The sequence below is a fragment of the Moschus berezovskii genome, chromosome 25, assembly GCF_049115385.1.
Source record: "Moschus berezovskii isolate FMDL1 chromosome 25, NW_MosBer_1.0, whole genome shotgun sequence".
Classification (NCBI taxonomy): domain Eukaryota; kingdom Metazoa; phylum Chordata; class Mammalia; order Artiodactyla; family Moschidae; genus Moschus; species Moschus berezovskii.
The window spans coordinates 655,741-677,858 of NC_142484.1; the positions used below are offsets into that span (position 1 = coordinate 655,741).

At 67.6% G+C, this 22,118-nt stretch overlaps 4 protein-coding genes across 13 annotated transcripts; 3 read left to right on the forward strand and 1 right to left on the reverse strand.

Moving 5' to 3' along the window:
* Positions 1–1,545: 1,545 nt before the first annotated feature.
* PNPLA2 (patatin like domain 2, triacylglycerol lipase) lies at positions 1,546–7,267 on the forward strand. The gene is made up of 10 exons (XM_055415184.2): positions 1,546–1,652; positions 2,468–2,797; positions 4,389–4,621; positions 4,702–4,767; positions 5,126–5,335; positions 5,555–5,615; positions 5,717–5,893; positions 5,983–6,115; positions 6,311–6,433; positions 6,526–7,267. The coding sequence occupies exons 2-10, from the start codon at positions 2,611–2,613 to the stop codon at positions 6,794–6,796; spliced, it is 1,461 nt and encodes a 486-aa protein (XP_055271159.1). The 5' UTR covers positions 1,546–1,652; positions 2,468–2,610; the 3' UTR covers positions 6,797–7,267.
* Positions 7,268–8,067: 800 nt separating this feature from the next.
* CRACR2B (calcium release activated channel regulator 2B) lies at positions 8,068–13,068 on the forward strand. 8 transcript variants are annotated; one of them, XM_055415183.2, is made up of 10 exons: positions 8,069–8,210; positions 10,125–10,324; positions 10,399–10,510; positions 10,872–11,043; positions 11,387–11,533; positions 11,637–11,727; positions 11,838–11,930; positions 12,052–12,218; positions 12,403–12,474; positions 12,627–13,068. In XM_055415183.2, exons 2-10 carry the CDS (start codon positions 10,160–10,162, stop codon positions 12,802–12,804), a joined length of 1,197 nt encoding a protein of 398 aa, XP_055271158.1. In that variant the 5' UTR covers positions 8,069–8,210; positions 10,125–10,159; the 3' UTR covers positions 12,805–13,068. The 8 variants fall into 8 exon arrangements, with proteins under 8 accessions (XP_088688373.1, XP_055271158.1, XP_088688370.1 ...); XM_088832247.1 differs by having other exon boundaries at positions 8,068–8,210; positions 12,052–12,474; positions 12,627–12,764; XM_088832244.1 differs by having other exon boundaries at positions 11,637–11,930; positions 12,052–12,474.
* Positions 13,069–13,814: 746 nt separating this feature from the next.
* CD151 (CD151 molecule (Raph blood group)) lies at positions 13,815–18,594 on the forward strand. 3 transcript variants are annotated; one of them, XM_088832249.1, is made up of 9 exons: positions 13,855–13,926; positions 14,826–14,889; positions 15,693–15,802; positions 15,899–16,090; positions 16,473–16,547; positions 17,123–17,227; positions 17,330–17,488; positions 17,599–17,689; positions 17,894–18,594. In XM_088832249.1, the coding sequence occupies exons 3-9, from the start codon at positions 15,719–15,721 to the stop codon at positions 18,007–18,009; spliced, it is 822 nt and encodes a 273-aa protein (XP_088688375.1). In that variant the 5' UTR covers positions 13,855–13,926; positions 14,826–14,889; positions 15,693–15,718; the 3' UTR covers positions 18,010–18,594. The 3 variants fall into 3 exon arrangements, with proteins under 3 accessions (XP_055271172.2, XP_088688375.1, XP_055271171.2); XM_055415196.2 differs by having other exon boundaries at positions 17,599–17,685; XM_055415197.2 differs by lacking the exon at positions 14,826–14,889 and having other exon boundaries at positions 13,815–13,926; positions 17,599–17,685.
* A 1,132-nt stretch (positions 18,595–19,726) lies between these two features.
* On the reverse strand, positions 19,727–21,533 carry POLR2L (RNA polymerase II, I and III subunit L). Its single transcript, XM_055415198.2, has 2 exons — positions 21,205–21,533; positions 19,727–19,980 (listed from the first exon to the last, which is right to left on the reverse strand). The coding sequence occupies exons 1-2, from the start codon at positions 21,381–21,383 to the stop codon at positions 19,872–19,874; spliced, it is 288 nt and encodes a 95-aa protein (XP_055271173.1). The 5' UTR covers positions 21,384–21,533; the 3' UTR covers positions 19,727–19,871.
* Between the last annotated feature and the right edge of the window lie 585 nt (positions 21,534–22,118).

A 22,118-nucleotide genomic window follows, 5' to 3' on the forward strand; every position in this document is an offset into this window, starting at 1 on the left:
GAGTGCAGCACGGGAGATTGCAGAGCAGAGGCGTCCGGACCTCTGGAAGAGGCCCCAGGGCAGGGGTGCTGCCCCTGACGAGTGGGGACTTGGACGGGGGGTGAGGACCACAGGAAGGGGGAAAGGTCTGGGGTGTGGGGGTTGGGGGGCTCTATGTGCCCAGGGACACAGCTGACCTGGGGCTGTGTTTCAAGGCTTAGGTATTGGGGCCCCTCCCAGAGGAGTGGACCCAGGGTCCAGGGGCAGAACTCGCAATCCTAGGCTCAAATGCTCAAGAAAAGAGCCGTGTGGGGGCAGAGGACCCCTGCCTGGTAGTCAGCAACCCCCAGGGATTCTCATCTGTACTGGCTGGGGGAAGGGGCAGGTCCGCCTCCCACTCCACAGGCAGGATTCCAGAACGGGCTCGATGTCCCTGGCTCCAGAACTCCTGGTCCCAGGGGCCTGAAGGGAGGGTTATGTACCCAAAACAAGTCAGCTAGCGTGTAGAAATGGGAGCAGAGGTCTCCCTGCACTTGGGCGGCACAGCCTCCTTCCCTCAGAAATGGCCCGGGCACTGGCCTCCCCCAGAGCAGGCTGCAGAGACAGCCTTAGGCCCCTGGCTGAGCGCACAGTGTCCAGCTCCTTGCTGGTCCACCCTGGTGACCCCCTGAGCTCTGCAGGCTGGCCTTGGGGGTCTGTTCCACTTCCACTGTGTCTGCCCTCATCTGCTGTGTCCAGCAGCCTCCCGAAGGGCCCAGGCACCCCAATCCTGTGCTGCACCTCCATCCAAAGCATTCGGGGTTCTAAGTCAAACACGCTTACCCCCTGCCTTCCCTTATCCCAGGACCCAGCCCCGCCCCCCTCCCACCCAGGGCCCTTGAGTGTCTGTAGGGGGTGGCCCTTTGCCTTCCCATGTTTCACCCTTCTCAATCCTTATTTGAACTACTCTCTCCCACTTATAGCCCAACCCCCTCCCCAAGTGGGGCCGGTCTGGGCTGACTTTGCTCACTGCTCTACTGGTGCGGGTTCCCATGCCAGGCACACATGCCAAGTACTGGTGGCTTGGAGCTGAGGACTGTTTGGCGTGATGCCCGATGGTCCTGTCCTGGGGAGGCCCTGCTCTGGCTTTGCCTGGGCCAGATTGGGGAGTGGTCCCAGGCTGGGTCCTGAACCAAACTCCTGCCTGGGGAGCGAATGTCAGGGGTGACATGCACACTGGCCACCTGCCTTCAGCATAGATAAGCCCCTTGTTTGGGAGGTGGAGTGAGGTGCCGGATGACCTGGTGGCTCAGCGGCAAAGAATTCCGCCAATGCAGGAGACATGGGTTTGAACCCTGAGTCCAGAAGTTCCCAAAAAGGAAATGGCAACCCACTCCAGTATTCTTGCCTGGGAACTCCCATGGACAGAGGAGTCTGGTGGGCTACAGTCCATGGAGTCAGACAAGACTTGAGCCAGTAAAGAAGTGAGGTGCCGGGCTGGTCTCTGGATGCAAGTCAGGCTAGCCCTGCCCTGCAATCCAGGAGAAAAATGCGGAAGGGGGTGGGAGGGTGACGTTACCAGCACCTGCTTGGGCAATTAGTGAGGGCGGGTCAGGGCTGGAGTCACCCCGGAGTAGACCCCACAGCCTGAGGAGCTGGGACAGGAGGCGGGTGGAAACCAACTTAGTGCCCAGGTAGAGTTGGCTGCGGGGCGGTCGGAGCTCGGCCGGGAGGTCTGGTGTGGGTCTGAGACGCCGGTGTTCTCTCTGGAAATTGTGGTGTGCACGCAGCCCTGTGTGTTTACGGGTGATTCTGTGGATGAGTCAGTGAGTCCTTTAGGACCCTGGCCCGCGGCAAGCTCTTCGGTGTCCCGGGTGGGCGGAGGCCTACGCCTGAGGGAGGCGGGATGCTGCCCGGAGAGCAGGGCCCTCCGCTCCCGGGTGTCCAGCTCAGGTGCAGATGTCCCGGGCCTGAGCGCGGCCATCCCCAAGCCTCTGGGCCCCCGTCCGCCGCTTTCCGCCGTCCACGGTGGTGGGGGCGGGGGAAGGCAGCAGGAGGTGGGGGACGTGGACTCCCGTCCGGGCCTGGCTACTGTCTTTGGCGGGGCCGCAGGCGCGGCGCTTCAGAGCCCGGGTGGCTGGACGGCGGGCGGGGCTGAAGTTTCGGGGCCCGGGCTCGAGGCGGCGTCTGCAGGTCCAGGTGGGCTTCCGGGCGGGCGGGGCCCCGGGCGGGGCGGGGCTTCAAAGCCGGGCTCCGGGAGGGCGGGGCCTCGTGCGGGGCGGGGCCTCGGAGCCGGGCTCCGGGGGGGCGGGGCCCGGGGCGGGGCCTCGGAGCCGGGCTCCGGGAGGGCGGGGCCCGGGGCGGGGCCTCGGAGCCGGGCTCCGGGAGGGCGGGGCCCAGGGCGGGGCGGGGCCTCGGAGCCGGGGGCGCGGCCGTTCCCCGCGGGATCCGATAGGCCCGCGCGAGCAGACTCCGCCCCGCCCCCACTAAAATCGCCGCCTCCGCGCAGAGTACCCAGCGCCGCCGGCTGAGACCCCGAGCCACAGCGACCGAGGGGCCAGCTGGCCGGTGTAGCCCCGGCTCCAGAGCGAGCGGCGAGCGCGCGGCGCACAGCGCGGCCTGCGGAGCCCGGGAGCCCGGCGGGCCGCCGCGATGTTCCCCAAGGAGACGACGTGGAACATCTCGTTCGCGGGCTGCGGCTTCCTCGGCGTCTACCATATCGGCGTGGCCTCCTGCCTCCGCGAGCACGCGCCCTTCCTGGTGGCCAACGCCACGCACATCTACGGCGCCTCGGCCGGGGCGCTCACGGCCACGGCGTTGGTCACCGGGGCCTGCCTGGGTAAGGGGGCCGGGGGTGCTGGGCAGATGCCCCTCGCGAGCGTGGAGCGGCCCCTTCCGTCACCACGGGGAGGTGGGAGGGGGTCTCTACATGGGACCCGGGCCGAGGGTCCAATTCCCGGCGCCAGCCAGGGGCGGGGCCTGCCTTGTTTTGCTCCGAGGGTGCCCGGGGTGACTCTGGGCCGAAGGCTGCCGCCTAGCGCCCGCCTCTCGGGCGCAAAGGTTGCGGGGCGGGCAGGTGCAGCAGGAGTTGTTTCATTGGAAAGAGAAAGTAGTTCGTGGGCGGGACCTCGAGAGTCGAGGTGGGGCCTAGGCCGTCCGCCTGCCCCGGGCGTAAGACCGGGTGCCAGCGGTCACTGTGTCCTGGGTTACGACATTCCAGATTGCCATGGCCCCGGGGCCAGGTATGGAGTTGGCCTCTGAGAGAGCGTCTGGGCACTGTGGCCTGGTGCCTCCCGAGGACTCCTGGAGGAAGACCCAGCAGGTCAGGCCTGGGCCTGGCCAACACAAGCTCTCTCCGGTTTTCTCGCTCCTGGAGCACCGCCCACTTGTGGGCCTGGGTCCGCGGCTGCGGCCAGACGTTTTTGCCCCCTGCATGGGGCAAGAGGCGCGTGGAGACTCTGAAGTCTCGGCGTCGGCTTCCTCCACCCTCACTCTTCCGGCGGCCCTTGCCAGTGATGTTTAGGGCACACGGAGTTCTCCTGGAGGCAGCCAAAGTGACAGAGGGGTCATTAGCTTCTGGAATGCCCTGCCCGGCGGGAGCCTGTCCAGGGTTCTCCCCTGCCCCCTGCCGGTGACTTTCCACCGGAGAGGTTGGGGTGGGAGGAGCAGACGGGAATTCACCCTGTGGCCCTGCCCCTTCCCTTCCAGGCGGCCTTGACCCAGTGCTCCTCAGACCCCCCGTTGGTCTAAGGACACCCCTAGGTCCGTGGTACCTTGTTGAGGACATGGCTCCCATGGCGCCTCCCCCCAACACACACTCCCAAGAATCCTTTCTCACGAGTGCCAGTGGTCTTGGGCAGCTGGAGCTTCCACCCTGCCTCACTCCTGACCCCAGTGGTGATCCTAGTGCCTCTGGGGCCTTCCTGCCCCCTGACTACTCCTGGGCCCCCTCTCACTCCGGCTTTGTCCCCGGCCAGTGCCCATGGCCCCCAGAGCCATGTGGAGGGGCTGCAATGGGATGTGAGCTCGTTTCATGCCCCTGGGCGGCAGTAGGGTCTGTGGCTCTGGATCTGGCCAAGTGGGTGAAGGCTGAGGCTGCTCAGAGTTGAGCCTGTGGCTTCTACCCTTCCTGGGGGGGCTGGATGCCAGGCCACACCAGGCTCTGTGATTCATGGATCAAGGAGAGCATTGGGAAATACTGGGCAGAGGGCAGGCCATGGCCTCAGCTGTCTGCCCTCCCAGGAGCCTCTCTCTTCCTAGGAACAGGTGGCAAAAGTCCCAGTTGTGGGCCAGGCCCCACGGTGGACACAGAGACTCCTCCAGGGTGGATAGGGCTGCTTTGAGTCTGTGCCATGGTCCCTGGGCACGGAGCCCTGGGGAATGTGCAAAGCCCGGGAGTGCTGGCCCAACTCTTGGCCCTGCTGTTCCAGGTGAAGCTGGTGCCAACATCATTGAGGTGTCCAAGGAGGCCCGGAAGCGGTTCTTGGGCCCACTGCACCCTTCCTTCAACCTGGTGAAGACCATCCGGGGCTGCCTACTGAAGACTCTGCCTGCTGATTGCCACGAGCGTGCCAGCGGCCGCCTGGGCATCTCTCTGACCCGTGTCTCTGATGGCGAGAACGTCATTATAACCCACTTCAACTCCAAAGAGGAGCTTATCCAGGTGGGCCCCGCGGGCCACACAGGGGTGTGGTAGGAACCCGGAGACCTCTGCTCACTGCCCCCTCTGTCCCTACCCGCCAGGCCAATGTCTGCAGCACCTTCATCCCCGTGTACTGCGGCCTCATCCCCCCTTCTCTCCAGGGGGTGGTGAGTATCCCATGGGTGCCCTTCTCCGGGTGACAAGTTGGCTCCTGTGTCGGGGGTGGGATTAAGGCCCCCCCAGCCCCACCCTCCTGCCGGCCTGTCTCCTCACTTCCCCAGCGTGGGGGGAGGAGCGCCATCTGTGCCTCCCCTTCTGCGGCCTCACTTCCCCATTTACTCAAGAGCCGGCCAGCCCCGCGCGGATGCATGTTTCCGGTGGCTGTTCTCCCCAACCCCACCGTCTGGCCATCTGTTCAGTGGCCAGTGCCCAGTGGGTGAAAGGCCCAGGTGAAATGGCCCCGGGGGAGGGTCGTCGGCGCCCCCTGCTGGGCCCTCCCTGTGTGACCCGGTGTCCCTGCCGCAGCGCTACGTGGATGGCGGCATCTCAGACAACCTGCCGCTCTACGAGCTCAAGAACACCATCACAGTGTCCCCCTTCTCGGGCGAGAGCGACATCTGCCCACAGGACAGCTCCACCAACATCCACGAGCTCCGGGTCACAAACACCAGCATCCAGTTCAACCTGCGCAACCTCTACCGCCTCTCCAAGGCCCTGTTCCCGCCCGAGCCCCTGGTGAGGCCCGCCCTTGTCCAGGCATGGGGACAGCTGCCCAGAGGCCCCTCCTGGCGATAGCCCGTAACTTGTCCAGCCTCGGTCCAACCTGGATCTGGCCCTGGGTTCAAGTTAGCTTAGGGTGGGGTGGGGGGATGGTGCAGAGACCCCGGGGACCCCAGGGGGCAGAACAGGGCGTGTTTGGCCCCCTGCCCCAGTTTATGCCTCCCCCTGCCTCAGGTGCTTCGAGAGATGTGCAAGCAGGGCTACAGGGATGGCCTCCGCTTCCTGCGGCGGAACGGTGCGTGGGCTGCCTGGGGCTGGGTGGGCTCTGCTTGGCCGTCCCCTGTGGGCCGGCCAGCTGCAGCCCCACTGATGGCCTGTCGCGTCCTCCCCACCCAGGTCTCCTGAACCGGCCCAACCCCTTGCTGGCACTGCCCCCCAGCCAGCCCCCTACCCCCGAGAATGCAGATGCAGAGGAGGGGGTGGTGGCCATGGAGAGGACTGGAGGGAAGGACCACCTGCCTCCGCCCAGGGAGGATCACATCCTGGAGCATCTGCCCTCAAGGCTCAATGAGGGTGCATGGAGGAGGGGGGTCTGGGGGGGAGGGAGTGGAGGGGCCCAGGGCTCCGCCGACATGCCACCAACCACCCTCCTGCACCCACAGCCCTGCTGGAGGCCTGCATGGAGCCCACGGACCTGCTGACCACGCTCTCCAATATGCTGCCTGTGCGTTTGGCCACGGCCATGATGGTGCCCTACACGCTGCCCCTGGAGAGCGCGGTGTCCTTCACCATCCGGTGAGGAGTAGGGGGCGGGCCTCTGGGATGGACCTGGGAGTCATCCCTGGGTGGTGGGCACACAAGGACACAAGGAGACAAAGAGACAGCTAGCTTAAGTTGCTGCAGAGATGCCGTGTCGGGCCGTAGAGCCATGGCACAGACCGGGCCGGCCCGGCTGCAGTCCCTGAGGCCACGCCTTGCGCCCTGCCCCAGCTTGCTCGAGTGGCTGCCCGACGTCCCGGAGGACATCCGGTGGATGAAGGAGCAGACGGGCAGCATCTGCCAGTACCTGATGATGCGCGCCAAGAGGAAGCTGGGCAGCCACCTGCCCTCCAGGTGAGCCCTTCGCCGCCGTGCTCACCCCGGCCCGCAGCCTCCAGGGCGACCCCCACGCAAGCCCACCCTCCCTCCCTCCTGCCCTCCCGCAGGCTGTCGGAGCAGGTGGCGCTGCGCCGCGCCCGCTCGCTGCCCTCCGTGCCACTGTCCTGCGCCGCCTACAGTGAGGCGCTGCCCAGCTGGATGCGCAACAGCCTGTCGCTGGGGGACGTGCTGGCCAAGTGGGAGGAGTGCCAGCGGCAGCTGCTGCTCGGGCTCTTCTGCACCAACGTGGCCTTTCCTCCGGACGCCCTGCGCATGCGCCCCCCCGCCAGCCCAGCCCCCGCGTCCCCGCAGCACCCGCCCAGCTCGCCCCCTTGCTGAGGGCCCAGGGCCCTGGCCTTTCGGCCCCGGGGCCCCGGTGCTGAGGGCTGGGACCCCCAGCGTCCCTGCCCCGTGAGGCGGGGCCCCGGGGCCAGCTGAGCTCCGCTCCGCAGCCCTCTCCACGCCCCTGCAGACTGAGGAGCTGGGGGCCCTCACGCTGCCCAAGGGGGCTTTGCGGTCCACCGGCCGCTCGCTCGCTGCACCGAGGAGGGCCGGGCAGCCCTCCCAGCGTGGCCGCAGGGACCCCTTATCTCTGCCTTAACCTCCCCTTCGGGGCCCGCCCTGGTGCCAGGCCAGCGCGCTGTGGCCCCGCCCCTGCGGCCCCTGCCCAGCGCCCCGACCTGTGAGCGCAGTATTACTCCTGAGAACTTTGCACCTGCTCCGCCGGCCACATTTTTTCATGTTTCTGAAGAATGTGTGTGAAGAATTATTTATTTTTGCCAAAGCAGATGTAATAAATGCCACAGCTCAGCCCTGCCTCAACTTGTGTGTGGCGCCCCACATCCTGCTGCCCGCCCCCCCCAACGTCGTGTCTCTGCAGCTTAAGGCCAGGGATTCCCGGGGTCCTGTGCCTCTAGCCTGGCATTCAGGGCCTGCCAGCCAGCCCTGGGGCTCCACCTCAAAGCACCGAGGGCTTCCTAGGCTGCCGCCCAGTCCGCTGGCTGGGACCCTTGGGCACAGCTTTCCAAGGGCCAATGGAAATATTGGGGACCAAGATCCTTGCAAAATAAAAACAGAACTGTTAGAACTTCATGGTGTCCTGGGGGTGTGGGATGATTTCCCGGTTGGATGGCTATGGAGGCTGAGGTTCCCCAGCTGAGCACAGGGGAGAGGTGGGCAGTGGGGGGTGGAGGGGGGCTGCTCCACCGTGGGCATTTGGCCCCAGGCTGGTGGGAGGTGTGGGTCTTGCTCTTGTCATCAGGAGCCTCCCTGTCCCCAACAGTGTACCCAGCCCCCTACTCAAATATAGGAGGGAGCAGGTGTGGTGAGGGGGGCTGGGTCTTGTGAGTGAGACTTGCTTTGGAGGCCTCCTCTGCCCTGCCTGGGCATTCTGAGGGGATGCGGCCAGCCCCCCTTGGTGACCATAATGGCCCATTGGGTGAGGGGGCTGTCTGAGCGGAGCGGGGCTCTTGGCTGGCAGTCCAGAGTCGATTCCTGCTGGGGGTTTGCCCGCGCCTGCCCTCCATGCTTCCCAGTGGCCGCAGCCCCCAGCCAACAATAACGGTCGGGCTGGGGCTGCGACCGGGAGAGCCGGCTCGGCAGGTCCCTGCGCGCCTGTGCCAGGGGCCACCCCTTGGTCTCAAGGTCCTGTCCTGTAGGCCCAGCTGGTTCTAGTTCAGCAGGATCCCTGGGGGAGCGGAGGCCTCCAGCCTCCAGCGCTGCCAGGAGGGCCCCGGGAGGCCAGCCCCTCCAGGTGGGTGCAGGGCTGGGTTGGGACCTGGGAGGGGGACCCCTGGGAAGAAGCTGGCATTTTCTCCCCCAGCAAGAAGGTCACACACAGGCCCCACCCAGCACCTTCTGACAACCCTCCCCCAAAGGGAGCCGCAGTCAGGGCTGTGCCCCCAAGGAGGGTTTGGGGCGCCTGCTGAGACAGGATCCTCCTGCCAGCGGCCCCCCAGTCACTCCCCCTCACACACACAGGCCTCTAAGGCACTGATTTAAATACTGTGTTGTAGCATACTACTCGTTTAAAAAAAAATATGGGAAAAGAATGTTGGAGAAGCATAGGGAAGAGAGGAAAGTCACGCCACTCCTAGAGATAACCGTTGGAAATATTTTGGTCTATTTCCTGCCTGGTTTTTCCTGCACGCTCTTCCGCGCCTGAAATCGGGATCCTGAGGACTGCCCCCACTCCTTGGCCCTGTGCAGGAAGTGTCCCCGGGGTCGTCTCCACCCCACCAGGAGCTCAGGCTCTGACAGGACAGACTCTGGGGGTCGGGGGCTTCATGCAGGGGCGGGCGGGCGGAGTGCCAGGCTACAGGGCAGTGCCGAGAGGCGGGGACACCGCGGGGACACGGCGACAGAGGCGGCGGCTCCGCCCGGCCGGCCCTGCCGGGGTCTCGGTACTGGCGGGAGGACAGCCCAGTGCGCGCAGGTGTGGCGGTGAAGCTCGCAGGTAGGCAGGCACCTGGCGGGTCCCCCCCCACCCCCCGCCTGCATTGGCTGCGTACCTCCACAACCGCCCCGCCAGGTCGCCACAGGGTGCACGGATCCCTGCATATCACGGCCAGGGACTCCCGTGCCCCTGGGGGCATGCAGTGGCCAGGGCAGGGCAGACTGGGGCCCCAGGGCGTGGGGGCTCAGGAGTCCTCCCCACTCTCCGCTCCGTGGCCGGAACACAGCGCAGCTTCCAGCTAGAAGGCCCCTGGGGTCCCTGGGGTCCCAGGGAGCCAGGGAGCCGCTGGTGGGGTGGCGTGCCCGCGCTGGGGGAGTGGTCTCCGCCCACGTCCCCTCCTCCCGCCCCTCCTCAGACCCGCTCTCTTTACCGGTCGCCCCCCTCCCCCAGGAATGTGGGTGGTGGGGAGAATCACAGCCCTGGACTGAGAGGCGACGACCCCAGGGTCCCAGGTCGGGGGGTGATGCCACCCTGGGGGCTGGCTTCGGGAAATTCAGGGGTCAAGGCTTTGTGGGAAGGAGAGGTGGTTTGATGAACGGGCAGGGCACCCCCTGGGAAGGAGGCCAGTGTGGTGGTGGGCATGGTGCCAGCAGGAAAGACTGCTAGGCTAGACCCTGGGGTTCCCGACAAGGGCGTTGGAAGGCCTCGAGGCCCGGGTTGGACCCTGCACCTGCCCTCCTTGGGGCCCCAGGTCGGTGGGAGGGGCTGCGGGCGGGGAGGGTGGAGCCAGCCCGCCTGCCAGCTGGCCGGAGGCGGGGCCCAGGGTCGGCGCTGAGAGAAGCCGGGACCGGCTGGTACTCCCCCTGGCCCGGCCTGGCCAGCCGCGTGCGCAGGTCGGCAATTCCAGGACCTGCTCCGGTCCTCTGCGGCTCACCGTTCCCTCACCCACGCCCTTGCCCCTCTCGCGAGCCCCCTCATTTCAGTCACAGGATCTAGAGCAGCCCCCAGCCCGCCTCCCTCAGCGCAGCCTTTCCTGCACCTGCTGGCTTCGAGGGTGGCCCGGAGCTGCCTAGCTCCACCCAGGCCCCTGCCCGCCGGCCCCCACCGCCTGAAGTGGGCCACACGCCCCCTGGCGGCCCCTCTGCCAGGCGCTCTCCCCTTCCCATGGGGCAGGGAGGTTCCTCCGCGCTCCACCTCTGGGTGCCCTCCGCCCTCGGGCGCCTTTGCTCGCACCCGCTTTGCCTGCCCTTCTCTCCTCTTGTCTCTTCTCAGCTCTACTCAGGCCACCCAAGGCTGAGCCCACCGCCATGGCCGGCCCCGCGAAGCCCGGGGCCGGGGAGGCCCAGGGGGAGGAGGGGTGGGAGCAGGGGCGCACCCCGAGGCCCCCGGCCACGATGCTGGAGCAGGCCCAGGAGCTGTTCCTACTGTGTGACAAGGAGGCCAAGGGTTTCATCACCCGGCAGGACCTGCAGGTGAGCCCCTGCCCCCAGAAGCTGCCGCCCCCGGGGCTGACCTTGGCCACTCAGCCCTGCCATCCGCCCCGCAGGGCCTGCAGAGCGACCTGCCCCTCACGCCCGAACAGCTGGAGGCTGTGTTTGAAAGCCTGGACCAGGCGCACACCGGCTTCCTCACCGCTCGGGAGTTCTGCCTCGGCCTGGGTGAGCCCGGCCCCTGAGCCCCACCCCCAGCCCACTGGCATGGGGCCCACAAGGTCGGCAACCCACGCCTCTCCATGGCCTCCCTCCGGAGCACACACACAAACACATGGGGAGCCCCCAGACGCGGCAGTGTGCTCACCGGCTCCCACCCCTCTCCCTGAGCCTAACCCTAGCGGGGCTGGGAGCCAGGCGTGCCTCATTTTGGCCTGAGCCCAGCTGTCACCTCCCATTCCCAGAGGATGGGAGTCGGACCAGAGTAAGGAAGAAAAACAGGAAACCGGGCTCAGAGAAGGGCAGGATATGTGAGGGGACAGTGGGCTGAGCTGTGGGGGTAACAGTCTTTCCCTCTCGCGCCCCGCAGGCAAGTTCGTGGGGGTGGAGGTCACCTCGGGTGCTCTGCCATCCCCGGCATCAGAGGAGACCTTCGAGTCGGGCTGGTCGGATGTGCAAGGTGCCGGGGGCTCAGTGGAGGAGGACGAGGAGCTGCTCTGCTCGGCGCTGGAGCAGCTGGGGGTGGCCCGGGTCCTGGGCGAGTGAGTCGATGTTGGCCCGACCTCAGCAACCTCCTCTGCTCTGTCCACCTGAGCGCGGCCTGTCCAGGTCGCCTGCGTGCTTGTTCCCAGGCAGGGACCCTCGGCCAGGCCGGGTCCGGCCCTCTCAGCTGCCACTACTGTGCGCCGGGCGTGATTTCCCACAGAATTTGCATTTCTGGAGTCAGCAGTCACGGCTGCACCCAGCACAGGCACAGCCCTGGGTACACAAGGACACAGCCCCACTTGTACACACCTCCTGCCAGGCCACAGGGGCCTCTGCGGGCTTATCCTTCAGGGTGGGGGAGTCCTCCCTTCGGCTTCAGCCCCTACCCACCCCCTCCAGGCAGCGGGCAATTCGAGCGCTCTGGACCCGGCTGCAGCGTGAGCGGCCCGAACTGCTGGGCCCCTTCGAGGACGTTCTGATGCGAGCGTCAGCCTGCCTGGAGGAGGCGGCCAGAGAGCGGGACGGCCTGCAGCAGGCCCTGCGGCGGTGAGGGCTGGGAGGCCAGGGGCGTCGGAGGGCCAGGCGGAGGGGCTCCTGGCTGTTGTGGTGGCAAGCTCTAAGCAGCCGGCTCACCCTCGGTTCCCCGAAGGCGGGAGAGCGAGCACCAGCGGGAAGTGCGGTGTCTGTACGAAGAGATGGAGCAGCAGCTTCGCGACCAGCGCCAGCGCCTACGGGGTCAGGTGGGCCCAGCCCGGGCGCACGGGTCTCCCGGGGCTGCCTTCTTGGACGGAACTGGTCCCACCCGCGCCCCTGCCGCCCGCGGGGGCTCAGGTGTCCCCGCGCGTCCTAGGGCCTCCCCCGGGAGGAGCGGAGAGGCCGCCTGGAGCTGGAGCTGCAGAGTCGCGAGCAGGAGCTGGAGCGCGCGGGGCTGCGGCAGCGGGAGGTGAGCGGCCGCCACGCGGAGGGGTGCATGGCGGCCCAGCCCGGACCCAAACCCCGCTGTCCCCATGCACTCCCTGGCTACTTGGGAGGTTCTCTCCAGCCTCGACCACCCGTTCCCCCAGCTGGAACAGCAGCTGCAGGCCAGGACCTCCGAGCAGCTGGAGGCGCAGGCGCAGAACGCACAGCTGTGGCTGGCCAACGAGGCGCTGCGGACTCAACTGGAAGGCGCGCAGGAGCAGCTCCGCAGACTGGAGGGCGACGCGCAGGGCCGCCGCGAGCAAGCCCAACGGTGCCGGGGGCGGGCCGGGCCCTCGGGGGCGGTCCCCGGGGAGGGGCGCGCCTGGAGCTCCGGGCTGCCGTCGCCCCCGGCTCCAGCCCCGCCTCTGGGGTCTCCGTGGGGCGGGGTCCTCCAGGGGGCCGTGGGGCACCCCGAGGCGCCTTCCTGCACCCGGATCACCACCTCCGTCCTGCAGAGACGTGGTCGCGGTCTCGAGGAATATGCAGAAAGAGAAGCTCAGCCTCCTGCGGCAACTGGAGCTCCTCAGGTGCGTCTGGAAGGGTCCGAGCCCCGCAGGCTCCCACCCAGCCCCCATCACCGCCCCCCGCCACCTCGAGGAAGCCCTTCCGTGCCCGCGTTCCCCACCCAGGCGTGCTTCCTCTTGAGACCTCTCAGAGCCTGTGGACTGCTATTCCCCAGGGAGCTGAACACCCGGCTCCGAGACGAGAGGGACGTCTGTGAGGCCCAGCGGCTGGGCAGCGGCCGCAGGAAGGCTCTGAGCTCGGCCCCCTTGCTGGGCGCCCCCTGCTGCTGCTGTTGCAGTAGCTGGGCTCGCCCTCCCAGACGCGGCTCCGGCCACCTACCCAGTGCCCGCTGACCAGCCCGAGTGACTCACTGGGCCTCACCTGGCTACTCGGAGAAGCCGCCCCTTGAAGGCGACTCGCCGTGGCTGGGGGCTGCCCATCCAGAATGTGGGCTCTCCCCAGTGAGCTGCCCGGCCTGCCTGACTTGCAAACATGAAGGAACTAACCTGGGGGCTCAGGAACTCACGTCCCCCCCCTGCGGTCCTCATCCTATCCCCAGCACATCAAAACTAGAGGAAAACCCCCTCCTCCAAATAAAGTCCACTGACTTCGTTCTCCTCGGCCTCCCGTGTGTGTGGGAGCCGTACCATTTGGGAGGCACACGCACCAGGTGTCCATCGTCCTGTGTGTCCACTGGCCATGTCCGCAAGCCCTCACCGTCCGTCAGAGTTGTAGGGACCAAGGGACTGAGGCCAGTCGGCCAGGAAGCGGTGGGCGGGGTGCCCTGACTGCGCCCAGCCTCCCCATGCCAGTCGTCACAGAGCCCTGGGTGGGCTAGTTCAGCCCACTGGAGTCCTGAGTGGAGGCGCCGGGGGTGGGCCTGAGCTGTCCCCAGTGCCCCTCTGCCCTGCCAGCCCGAGCCTAGGGCAGGGAGCAGGGGACGAGGGCCGCCCACTGTCCCGGGAGAGCTGTCCCCACCGACGGCGCCGCCTCGAGCCGTCGGGCACTCCGCTCTAGGTCCCCAGCGCTCCCAGGCGACACCCTCCTGTCTGGACCCTCTCACGCCGTGACCCAGGCCTCCCCTGCAAGCCGTCCACCGAACGGCGCCCAGAGAGGCCCCTCTCTGCCCCTGAGCGCGCCTCTAGGTCCTCCCCCGGGCCGGCCCGCGTCTGTCCCGGGGAGCCCCGCAGCCTCGCCGCTCCCCGCGAGGCGGCTGCCCTCGGGCCGCAGCCCGCCTGGCCGCGGCCTCCTCGGGTGGCCCCCAGGCCGCCGCCGGGGCTGCTGCCCCTCCCGCGCGCGCGGAGCGCCGTCCGGACCCGCCCGCGTCGCCGGCCGGGGGCGGGGCTTGCGCGCCCGGGGCGGGGCCCGGGGCGGCTCCGCGCGTCTCGGTCGCAGGCCCGGGCTGGCCGCGTCCTCTCTGCGCTCCGAGCCGCCGCCGCCGCCGCCGCCGCCCGCCGGACTCGGACGCGTGGCCGGTGAGTGCTGCGCCGGGCACCGACGACCGGGAGAAGCTGCGCGCCTGGCGGCCCCGCTGGCTCCTACCGGGGGTAGACGAGAGCCCGGAGGCCCGGCGGGCCGAGGCGCCTCCCTGGTCTCCGGACGGTCCTTGCGGGCCCCTCGGGCCGGGGTCTCCTCCCGAGCACCCCACGCACTGCGCGAACACCGGTGCCCACCTCTCCGCCCGGTGCGAGTGGGCGGGCCGTGCGCCCCGCCTGGGCGTGGGGGTGGCGGCGGCGGTGACTTCATCGCGGTGACGCGCGAATTCCTCACCGGCCTGGCGGGAGCCGAGCTGGGAATCCCCCACCTTGGGGCGTGGGCTGCTGACAGGCCTGGCTGGGCTTCGGGAGTCGGGGGTGGGGCGGCCGCGTCCAGGGCCGCGGGAACTATTTCTGGCCGGCCCTTCCCTGGGGGCTCACCTCCTCCGGGCACTCCCGGAAAGGCGGCCCGCTCCTCAGCCCTTCGCCCGAGGGCGGGCCGTGCGGGTGGAGCCTGTGCCTGGAACCAGCCTTCCCCGGACCCGGACCCCGGGACAGGCCCAGGTCCGCCGGCGCGGGGGTCCTGCACCTTTTCTTCTTCCCAGGCGGCAGCTACTGCCTCTTGGTGGGGGAAGGGCCAGTTACAGGCCAGGTGCCAAGGCTCAGACTAGGGGGCTTGGAGGAGGCGTGCGGTCCCTCCCAGGATCGGACTGTCCAGAAATGTCTTCTGCCCTGCCCCGCCCTAGCCCAGGCCAAAATACCGGGCCTGGCCGCTCCCTTCTCCGCGGGCGGGGGCGGGGCTGACGCTGCCAGCTTTGGAAGGTCAGCTACAAAGAGGGATGGCGGGATCCTGCCCATCCCGGTTGAGCCTGACCTGTGGCCCGTCCCTGGCCCTCTAGTGGAGCTTCCTCAGGCGGGAACCTCTGTCTACCTGCCCTACAGAGGAGCTATCCCGCCAGCCAGGTGAGTGCTGGGCGCAGCAGCTAGAAGTCCAGCTCGGGGGTGGGGGGGTGGGGGGGGGCCCTGTCTCTCTCTGGAAACAGGGCCCCAGGGCTCCTCTGCCCTCTGTGTCCCCACCCCTCTCATGCAGACATCCCAGAAAGGAGAGTGTGGGGTGGCTCTGGGGAGGAGCACAGGCTGGAGCTACACTTCCCCCTGGGTTGGTGTGGCTGTCCCCATTCAGGAAGGACTCCCCAGGTCTGGGGTGGCACCTGCCAGCTCTGGCTGGAAGGAAGGAAGGCCAGCCCTTTATGAGGCCTGAGGGCCTTCTCCAAGGCCACAGAACTAAGCTAGAAAAGCACAGATCAGTCTACCTTTGAGCAGCTTCTGCTGCGCCCGCCCCAGCAGCCAGTAGGATCCTGCCAGCCTGTGACGTGGGGCCCGGGGAATGTTTGGGGTGGGGTGGGGTGGGATGGGGGCCTGTCTGAGCTCACCCGAGGTGCCTGCTGGGCCGTCCTACCTGGCTGTCCCCAGGGCTGAGTCAGCCCGTGGTGGTGGCTGGGGGTCCTCCATGCCTCCCCCACCATGCCCTGGGCACTGGTCAGGGGATCCGGGACCCCCCAGGCTTCAGCTGAGCTGCGGGCACCCGTCTGCCCTTTCTGCAGTGGTGGCAGGGGCCCCCAAGTAGCCCTCCCGGGAAGGGTCCTGGTTCCCACAGATGCTCCCAGAACCTTCACCCAGGCAGGCTGTTGGCTTGGCCCCAGCCTGGTCTGGACATGTGTCCCCCTGTCCTCTCCCTGCTGGCATTTGGCTGTCCTCCTGGGCAGCCCCTCCCCCACCTCCTGGCCCCAGGATGGGCGAGTTTGGGGAGAAGTCGACAACATGTGGCACCGTCTGCCTCAAGTACCTGCTCTTCACCTTCAACTGCTGCTTCTGGGTGAGCAGTGGGCACCCCCTTCCCTGACCTCACAGGAACTTGGCCGGGGGTTCAGGCCTAGGGCTGGATGTGGTGACTGGTGTGCCCTGCCCGCAGCTGGCTGGTCTGGCTGTCATGGCCGTGGGCATCTGGACGCTGGCCCTCAAGAGCGACTACATCAGCTTGTTGGCCTCGGGCACCTATCTGGCCACAGCCTACATCCTGGTGGTGGCGGGCGTTGTCGTCATGGTGACTGGGGCTCTGGGCTGCTGTGCCACCTTCAAGGAGCGGAGGAACCTGCTTCATCTGGTCAGCGGGCTGGCCGCACTGAGGGTGGGGGTGGGGCGCCCTGCCAGGCTGCCTGGGGTTGGTTCTGGGTTAGGAGGGCTTAGAAGGGAATGATGGGTGAGACTGCAGGACAGGCTCTGCTGCGCTCACCTGGGAGGGGCTCCCTGCCCACCTGTGGTCCCTGTATCCCGGCTGGGCCAGCAGAGGGAAGACACCTGAGGAGGAGCATGGGGAGGCCTGGGGGTCCCCCGGCCCTCACCTGCTGCCCAGGGCCCCCACCGTGTGGCCACTTGGCAGCTGAGGGCAGTGGCTCTGCTCTGTCATGCCTGGCGCTGGGCGCCCACACGGAATGGGGGTGTCCGTGTCCCAGCCCACCTGACTGAGTCCCTGCACCCCTCCCCAGTACTTCATCTTGCTCCTTATCATCTTTCTGCTGGAGATCATTGCGGGGGTCCTGGCCTACGTCTACTACCAGCAGGTGAGGGCTGGGACAGGCCACGCGAGGACGTGGACATGCAGGGACACACGTGCAGTGAGCTGGACACGAGTGTGCAGGAGACGTACACGTACACAGAGGGACACAGACACCCACACACTGGGAAACACACACAGGCAGGGTGTGCACGTGAAGACCTGCCGTGGAAGGGCACACACGCATGTGGCCTGGGAAGGGCAGAGACATACATGGATGGTGCAGTGGTGAGCCTTGGTCGTCAGGCCCTGGAGGCGGGGGCGGGGGTCACAGGCGGAGGGTGGACCACTGGGATGGCCAGCTGGCCCTTCACACCCAAGCTGCTTGCTCAGGGGAGACAGGTGTCCAGGGGATCTGGAGTGCCTTCCCTGCCGCTGACCCTGCCCACGGCCATTTGGGTGACTCCCAGCCACCTGGCTCCCACAACCACCCATCTGAGCCAGCGTTCAATGCCCATTCCCTGACCCCAGCCCTTCCCAGAGTCCTCCTGCACGCCCCCACCCCCCGGTCTACACCCATTCCCACCCTGCCCCACCTTGGAGTCTTCGACCAAGGCTGCAGCTGTCCCTCCCTCACCCCAGCTGAACGCAGAGCTCAAGGAGAACCTCAAGGACACCATGACGAGGCGGTACCAGCAGCCGGGCCACGAGGGTGTGACCAGCGCCGTGGACAAGCTGCAGCAGGAGGTGGGTGGCTGGGAGGCGCCAGACGGGGCCTCTCTGACCTCTGCGGGAGCCCCGCCGCAGGGGTGAGGCCCGGGGCTCCTCCTGAGCTCTCTTCTGCTGTAGTTTCGCTGCTGCGGCAGCAACAACTCGCGGGACTGGCAGGACAGTGAGTGGACCCGCTCGGGCGAGGCGGATGGACGAGCGGTCCCCGACAGCTGCTGCAAGACCGTGGTGCCTGGCTGTGGGCGGCGGGACCATGCTTCCAACATCTACAAAGTGGAGGTAGGCTGGTGGGGGCCTGCTGAGCTGCCCGGGATGCTGGGGGCTGGGTGGCCTCGTCCCCGAGGCGACTGGAGGACTTGCCGTCTTCAGCAGCCCCTCCACTCCTGCAGGGTGGCTGCATCACCAAGCTGGAGACCTTCATCCAGGAGCACCTGAGGATCATCGGGGCCGTGGGCCTGGGCATCGCCTGTGTGCAGGTGTGTGTGTGGGGGCTGAGCATCCCCTGCGTGCAGGTGGTGTGTGTGTGCGCTTGCGGGCTGGGCATCGGCCATGTGCAGGTGTGTGTGTGTGTGAGGGGGCGGTGCATCACCTGTGTGCACGTGTGTGTGTGTGTGTGTGAGGGGGCGGGGCAGCGGGTGTGTGTGGGGGCTGGGGCTGATGTGCTCACACTGCCCCTGTGCTTAGGTGTTCGGGATGCTCTTCACCTGCTGCCTGTACAAGAGCCTGAAGCTGGAGCACTACTGAGTGTGCCCGAGGGCGCCAGCCCTCCTCGGGCGCTGCAGCTTCTCCCCACACGTTGACTACTGACGCTTCTGAGAGCCAGAGTGCTGCGGTCCAGGAGGCGACTCTGACCCCTCCCCTGCCGCGGAGGCTGTTCTGCTGCCTGGGTCTCCCACCGTGCCATCCCTGTGCCCTCTGGCAACCCCTAAGCCCCAGAGGCAGCTTCAAGTGCCTTTAGCTACACACCAAAGTCCCAAGGCCTAAGGTTAGCCCCACCTATCTGCTGGGCTGGGGGTTAACAAAGGCCCCCCTCCCACCACCAGTCTTCTTTGGGCTGAGGTTGTGGCCTTGGGGTGCTCCCTGAGGCCTGTGTCAGTGGGGCAGAAATGGGCTGGTGCAGGGCGGCCGAGCAGCAGCAGGTGAGGAGGCCCCAGGTGCCTCCCCCAGGCCCCCCGGGGACCGGACCTCCTCAACCGGGGAAGAGCCCTCTGGGCCGGGCCTCGGCCACTCCTGCCACTGACCGTCGTCTGCAGCCTCGTACTGACTAGGTCACCGCTGTCACTCCCCCAGAGGCAGGACCCTGCGGGTTACAGTCACTGCTGTACTCCACGCCTAGGACTACTCTTGCTGCTTGACAGGTGCTCAATAAATGTCTGTGGAATGGCTGGCTGAGATGACTTCGCTGACAGAGGTAGTTCTGGTCTCCAAGGGCTGTCACGTCCAGAAAGTGGACAGACCCACCCCCAGGGCCGCAACAGAGGAGGTGGATGGGCGCGGTGTGAGCTGAGAGCTGACCGGGCTCCAGGGGGCAGAGGCTGGGCCAGCTACAGACAGGCCTCACAGAAGCTCAGCCATTCCTGGATGCAGGGCTGGTAATGCGGCAGAGCCCCGAGGGAGCGGGGCTGAGACCCCCACGGAGCGGGTGACTGGATCGCCTGCGGTTTCCAAAGGCCCTTCTGTCCACCGCACAGGGATCAGGGACAGGAGGTGGGTCTCGGGAGTCAGGTGGGGTCTGGCAGGACGTCTGCCGGGAGTGCACGCCAGGGCCAGAGAAGGGTGCTGGGCCTGGTCTCTGCAGAGACTGCCCATCAGATGCCTGGGCAGGTGGCCCCAGGAAGGCCGCCTCCCTCCTGCCCCCAGAGGCACCAGGGCCTGCCTGAGCCCCGCCGAGGTGACAGCTTCAGGTTTGAAGCTGCAGCCTGAGCCTGACCAGGATGAGCTGCCCCCATCCCTGCCCCCGGCAGACAGCTCTCCAGTCGGTTTTCAGGGCAACGCACTTAATGCCTGGGCACCGAGAGCCCATTCAGAACAGATGCCCAGCAGAGCTGCCTTGGGGCACCTCCCACCCACTGTGGGGTCTCGGGGCTGGCTATGGAGGCGTGTGCCCTCCAGCGGAGCTGCCTGCCTGCCTTGGGTGGAGCCTGGAAGCTTCTAGCGGCAGCACCCTCAGGACGTGCAGCTGTGACCACAGCGGGCACTCCACTCGGAGCTCAGAAAGTCTGGTGCTTTAGATACTGGGGGAGGAGGTGGGGACCTCTGTTCTCGGCCGAAGGGCACCCAGAACAGCGCTGTGGGACGCCGGTGCCCCCACCCCAAGCACTCATGACATCGTGCCTTCTGTGGGGCCAAGTGCGCCTACAGAGGGAGGAAGCCCCGTGCTGAGCAATGCCGTGTGGAAGGCCCACCCTCCTCCTGGGCCACGAGGGCCTCGGGCACCTGCGAGTGGCCTCACGCACCAGGCAGAACCCAGGAACCGGTGGGGCAGCCCACAAAGCCAGACCAACTGTTAGGACCTCCTGGCAGTCCTCAGAAACATTTATTGGACAGTTCTTTCCAGAGAAAAAGACCCACGCCAACAGAGCCGTGGGTGGGCATGGCTTCCGGCACCCCACACCCCAGGGGAACAAGCTGTGGGCCAGACGCTGCCTGCGGCATTGCAGGGTCACTTCTCCAGGGGCGCGTAGTTGAGCAGCTTCTCGATCAGGTCCACGTGGGCAAGCAGCATCCGGCGGCAGCAGTAGCGCTTCAGGCCCAGCGCGTCCAGGGCGTCCCTGCAGGTGGGGAGAAACCTGGTTGCCGCCTGCTCCTCCTGGCAGAGCGAGGGCCTCGCCTGGCAGGAGCAAGCCCTGCTCGGCTTGCCGTGGGACCTTCCGTGGCTCTGCTCCCCGTGTGGGAGGGAGACACCTCTCTCATTGCCCAGGGACGCAGCCCCAATCACCCTCAAAGCCTCCTGTGTGCACACACCAGTGGCGCTCGGAAAGGGGCGGCCTGCTTGGGCAGCCCTGGCCTGGGGCATCTTGGGGAGGAGTCTGGGGCAGGCTGCCAGCATTCACTTGCACTGTGGTCATTCCAGCAGCCTCCTCAGAGCCTGGTGCAAATACTAAGGCCATCCGTTGCTTCCCCATTCACCCGACACAGCTGCACTGAGAACCTCGCCTGGCTGGCACACTCCGGGTCCCAGAGGCTCAAATTTTGATAAGGATGGGGCTGTCCACACAAGGACCGAAGGTCAGACTCCAGGCTAGGGTAGACTCGGACAAGTAAGGTGGTAACTGCAGTGCCAAGGGGCAAACACGGAAAAGAGACGCCCACAAAAGCCTGATGATGAGGGCTATGTGATCAGAAGCTTGTCCTATGTCCTAAAAAAGCCCCTGAGTCTGCAGGACACGGTTTGTTGCTCAGTCGTGTCCGTGATCCCATGGACTGCAGCACGCTAAGCTCCTCTGTTCTCTACTATCTCCCAGAGTTTGCTTAAATTCCTGCCCGTTGACTTGCTAATGCTACCTAACCATGTCCTCCTCTGCCGCTCCATTCTCCTTTTGCCTTCAACCTTTCCCAGCATCGGGGTCTTTGAAGACACGGGGATGGGCCTAATAGCAGGGAGAACTTGGGGAGCTGATGGACAGAGGGGACCAGGGGCCTATTTGCGGTGGCGGCGTGGAGACGAGCCAGGATACTCGAGTTCCCGGACAGCAGCGCGTGACAACCAGCTCTCCTCCTCTGCCTGAGCTGCGGGGTGGGAGACGCTTTCCCGAGAGCAGGTCTGGAGAACAGGGCTGGCAAAGGCTCCGGGAATGAAAGCCTGGCCAGGGTCACCTGGGGTCTCATGAACGTCCCCTGACCCTGACCTGGAGGCCGAGGCCCCTGACTGCCGCCCCAAGACCCCAGGACCCCGAGCCCGGGTCCTCGACACGCGCCCGAGCGGCCGCCGCCGCGGCCGGGCCCCCGCCCGCCGCCCCGGGCCGCGCAGGCCGGCGCCGGAGCGCGCGCCTCACCCCTCGGTGTACTCGGCCTGCAGCAGGCCCAGGTAGGCCTCCCACTTGTTGCCGACGATCTTGCCGCACGTGAAGCAGCGAACGGGGATGATCATGGCGGCGGCGCGGGAGCCAGGAGCCTCGCAGCCCGGCGGCCCGACGCGCGGATTCCCCCGGCGCTTCCGCCCCGGCGCGCCCATGGCGCGGGGGTGCCGGCCCGGCCCGGCCCGTCCGCCGCCCCGCGGCCGCCCGGCGCCGCCGGCACCCGCCTCCCGCCGCGACGCTGCCTCCTCCGCGCGGGGCGGGCGCGGGTCCGGGTCCGGGTCCCGGTCGGGGTCGGGGTCCGGGTCCGCGCCGGGACCCTCCGCGCGCGCCTTGGTACGTCCCGGCCTACGGCGTCCGCGCGGGGCCGTAAGGGCGCGGCGGCGGCGTTCGCGTTCCTCGTGCCCGGCTGGCCGACGCCGCGCGGCAGGTACAGCGCCCCCGCCCGGACGCGGGGGGAGTGCGCAGGGCCCGCGCGCGCCGCTGACCGCGCCGCCTCCCGCGCGAACCCGGGCCCGAGCGCAGAGCTCCAGCCGCGTTTCAGCAACAAGTTGCGAGCGGGGTCTGGGGCGCGGAGAGCGGCCAGAGCGGCCGGGCAGGGGCGGCCTCTCCGCCTGGAGCCGCTGCGGGCACTCGGGGGTCTCTGCGCAGAGTCCGAGGGACCCGCGAGGTCGCCGCCCGGCCGGGTCGCCCGCACAGTAGCGGCCCCGGAGCTGCCCGTGTCCCTGCCGGCGGGCGCGCGCGGGGCGACCCAGCCGCTGGGGGCTCAGCTTGGCCGCCCTCCTGCCTTCTTCCCGGGGGAGGCGCTGGCGGCCCAGGCCCCAGTCCGCGCTCGGCCGGGGCGGGCGCCTGTGACCCGGGAGCGCCGGCTCTGAGGGTCGGGAGGGCGCTCG

What these genes read in the sequence shown, in the direction of transcription:
- PNPLA2 (XM_055415184.2), top strand. Translation starts at nt 2,611, where the DNA reads ATGTTCCCCAAGGAGACGACGTGGAACATCTCGTTCGCGGGCTGCGGC. An exon ending in CCGCTTCCTGCGGCGGAACG is followed by an intron (nt 5,616 to 5,716) that starts GTGCGTGGGCTG and finishes CTCCCCACCCAG; the next exon opens with GTCTCCTGAACCGGCCCAAC. An exon ending in GCGGTGTCCTTCACCATCCG is followed by an intron (nt 6,116 to 6,310) that starts GTGAGGAGTAGG and finishes GCCCTGCCCCAG; the next exon opens with CTTGCTCGAGTGGCTGCCCG.
- CRACR2B (XM_088832242.1), top strand. Translation starts at nt 10,017, where the DNA reads ATGGGGCAGGGAGGTTCCTCCGCGCTCCACCTCTGGGTGCCCTCCGCC. An exon ending in TCACCCGGCAGGACCTGCAG is followed by an intron (nt 10,325 to 10,398) that starts GTGAGCCCCTGC and finishes TCCGCCCCGCAG; the next exon opens with GGCCTGCAGAGCGACCTGCC. An exon ending in GGAGTTCTGCCTCGGCCTGG is followed by an intron (nt 10,511 to 10,871) that starts GTGAGCCCGGCC and finishes CGCGCCCCGCAG; the next exon opens with GCAAGTTCGTGGGGGTGGAG.
- POLR2L (XM_055415198.2), bottom strand. Translation starts at nt 21,383, where the DNA reads ATGGGCGCGCCGGGGCGGAAGCGCCGGGGGAATCCGCGCGTCGGGCCG. An exon ending in CAGGCCGAGTACACCGAGGG is followed by an intron (nt 19,981 to 21,204) that starts GTGAGGCGCGCG and finishes CCCCACCTGCAG; the next exon opens with GGACGCCCTGGACGCGCTGG.
- CD151 (XM_088832249.1), top strand. Translation starts at nt 15,719, where the DNA reads ATGGGCGAGTTTGGGGAGAAGTCGACAACATGTGGCACCGTCTGCCTC. An exon ending in CCTACGTCTACTACCAGCAG is followed by an intron (nt 16,548 to 17,122) that starts GTGAGGGCTGGG and finishes CCCTCACCCCAG; the next exon opens with CTGAACGCAGAGCTCAAGGA. An exon ending in CCAACATCTACAAAGTGGAG is followed by an intron (nt 17,489 to 17,598) that starts GTAGGCTGGTGG and finishes CCACTCCTGCAG; the next exon opens with GGTGGCTGCATCACCAAGCT.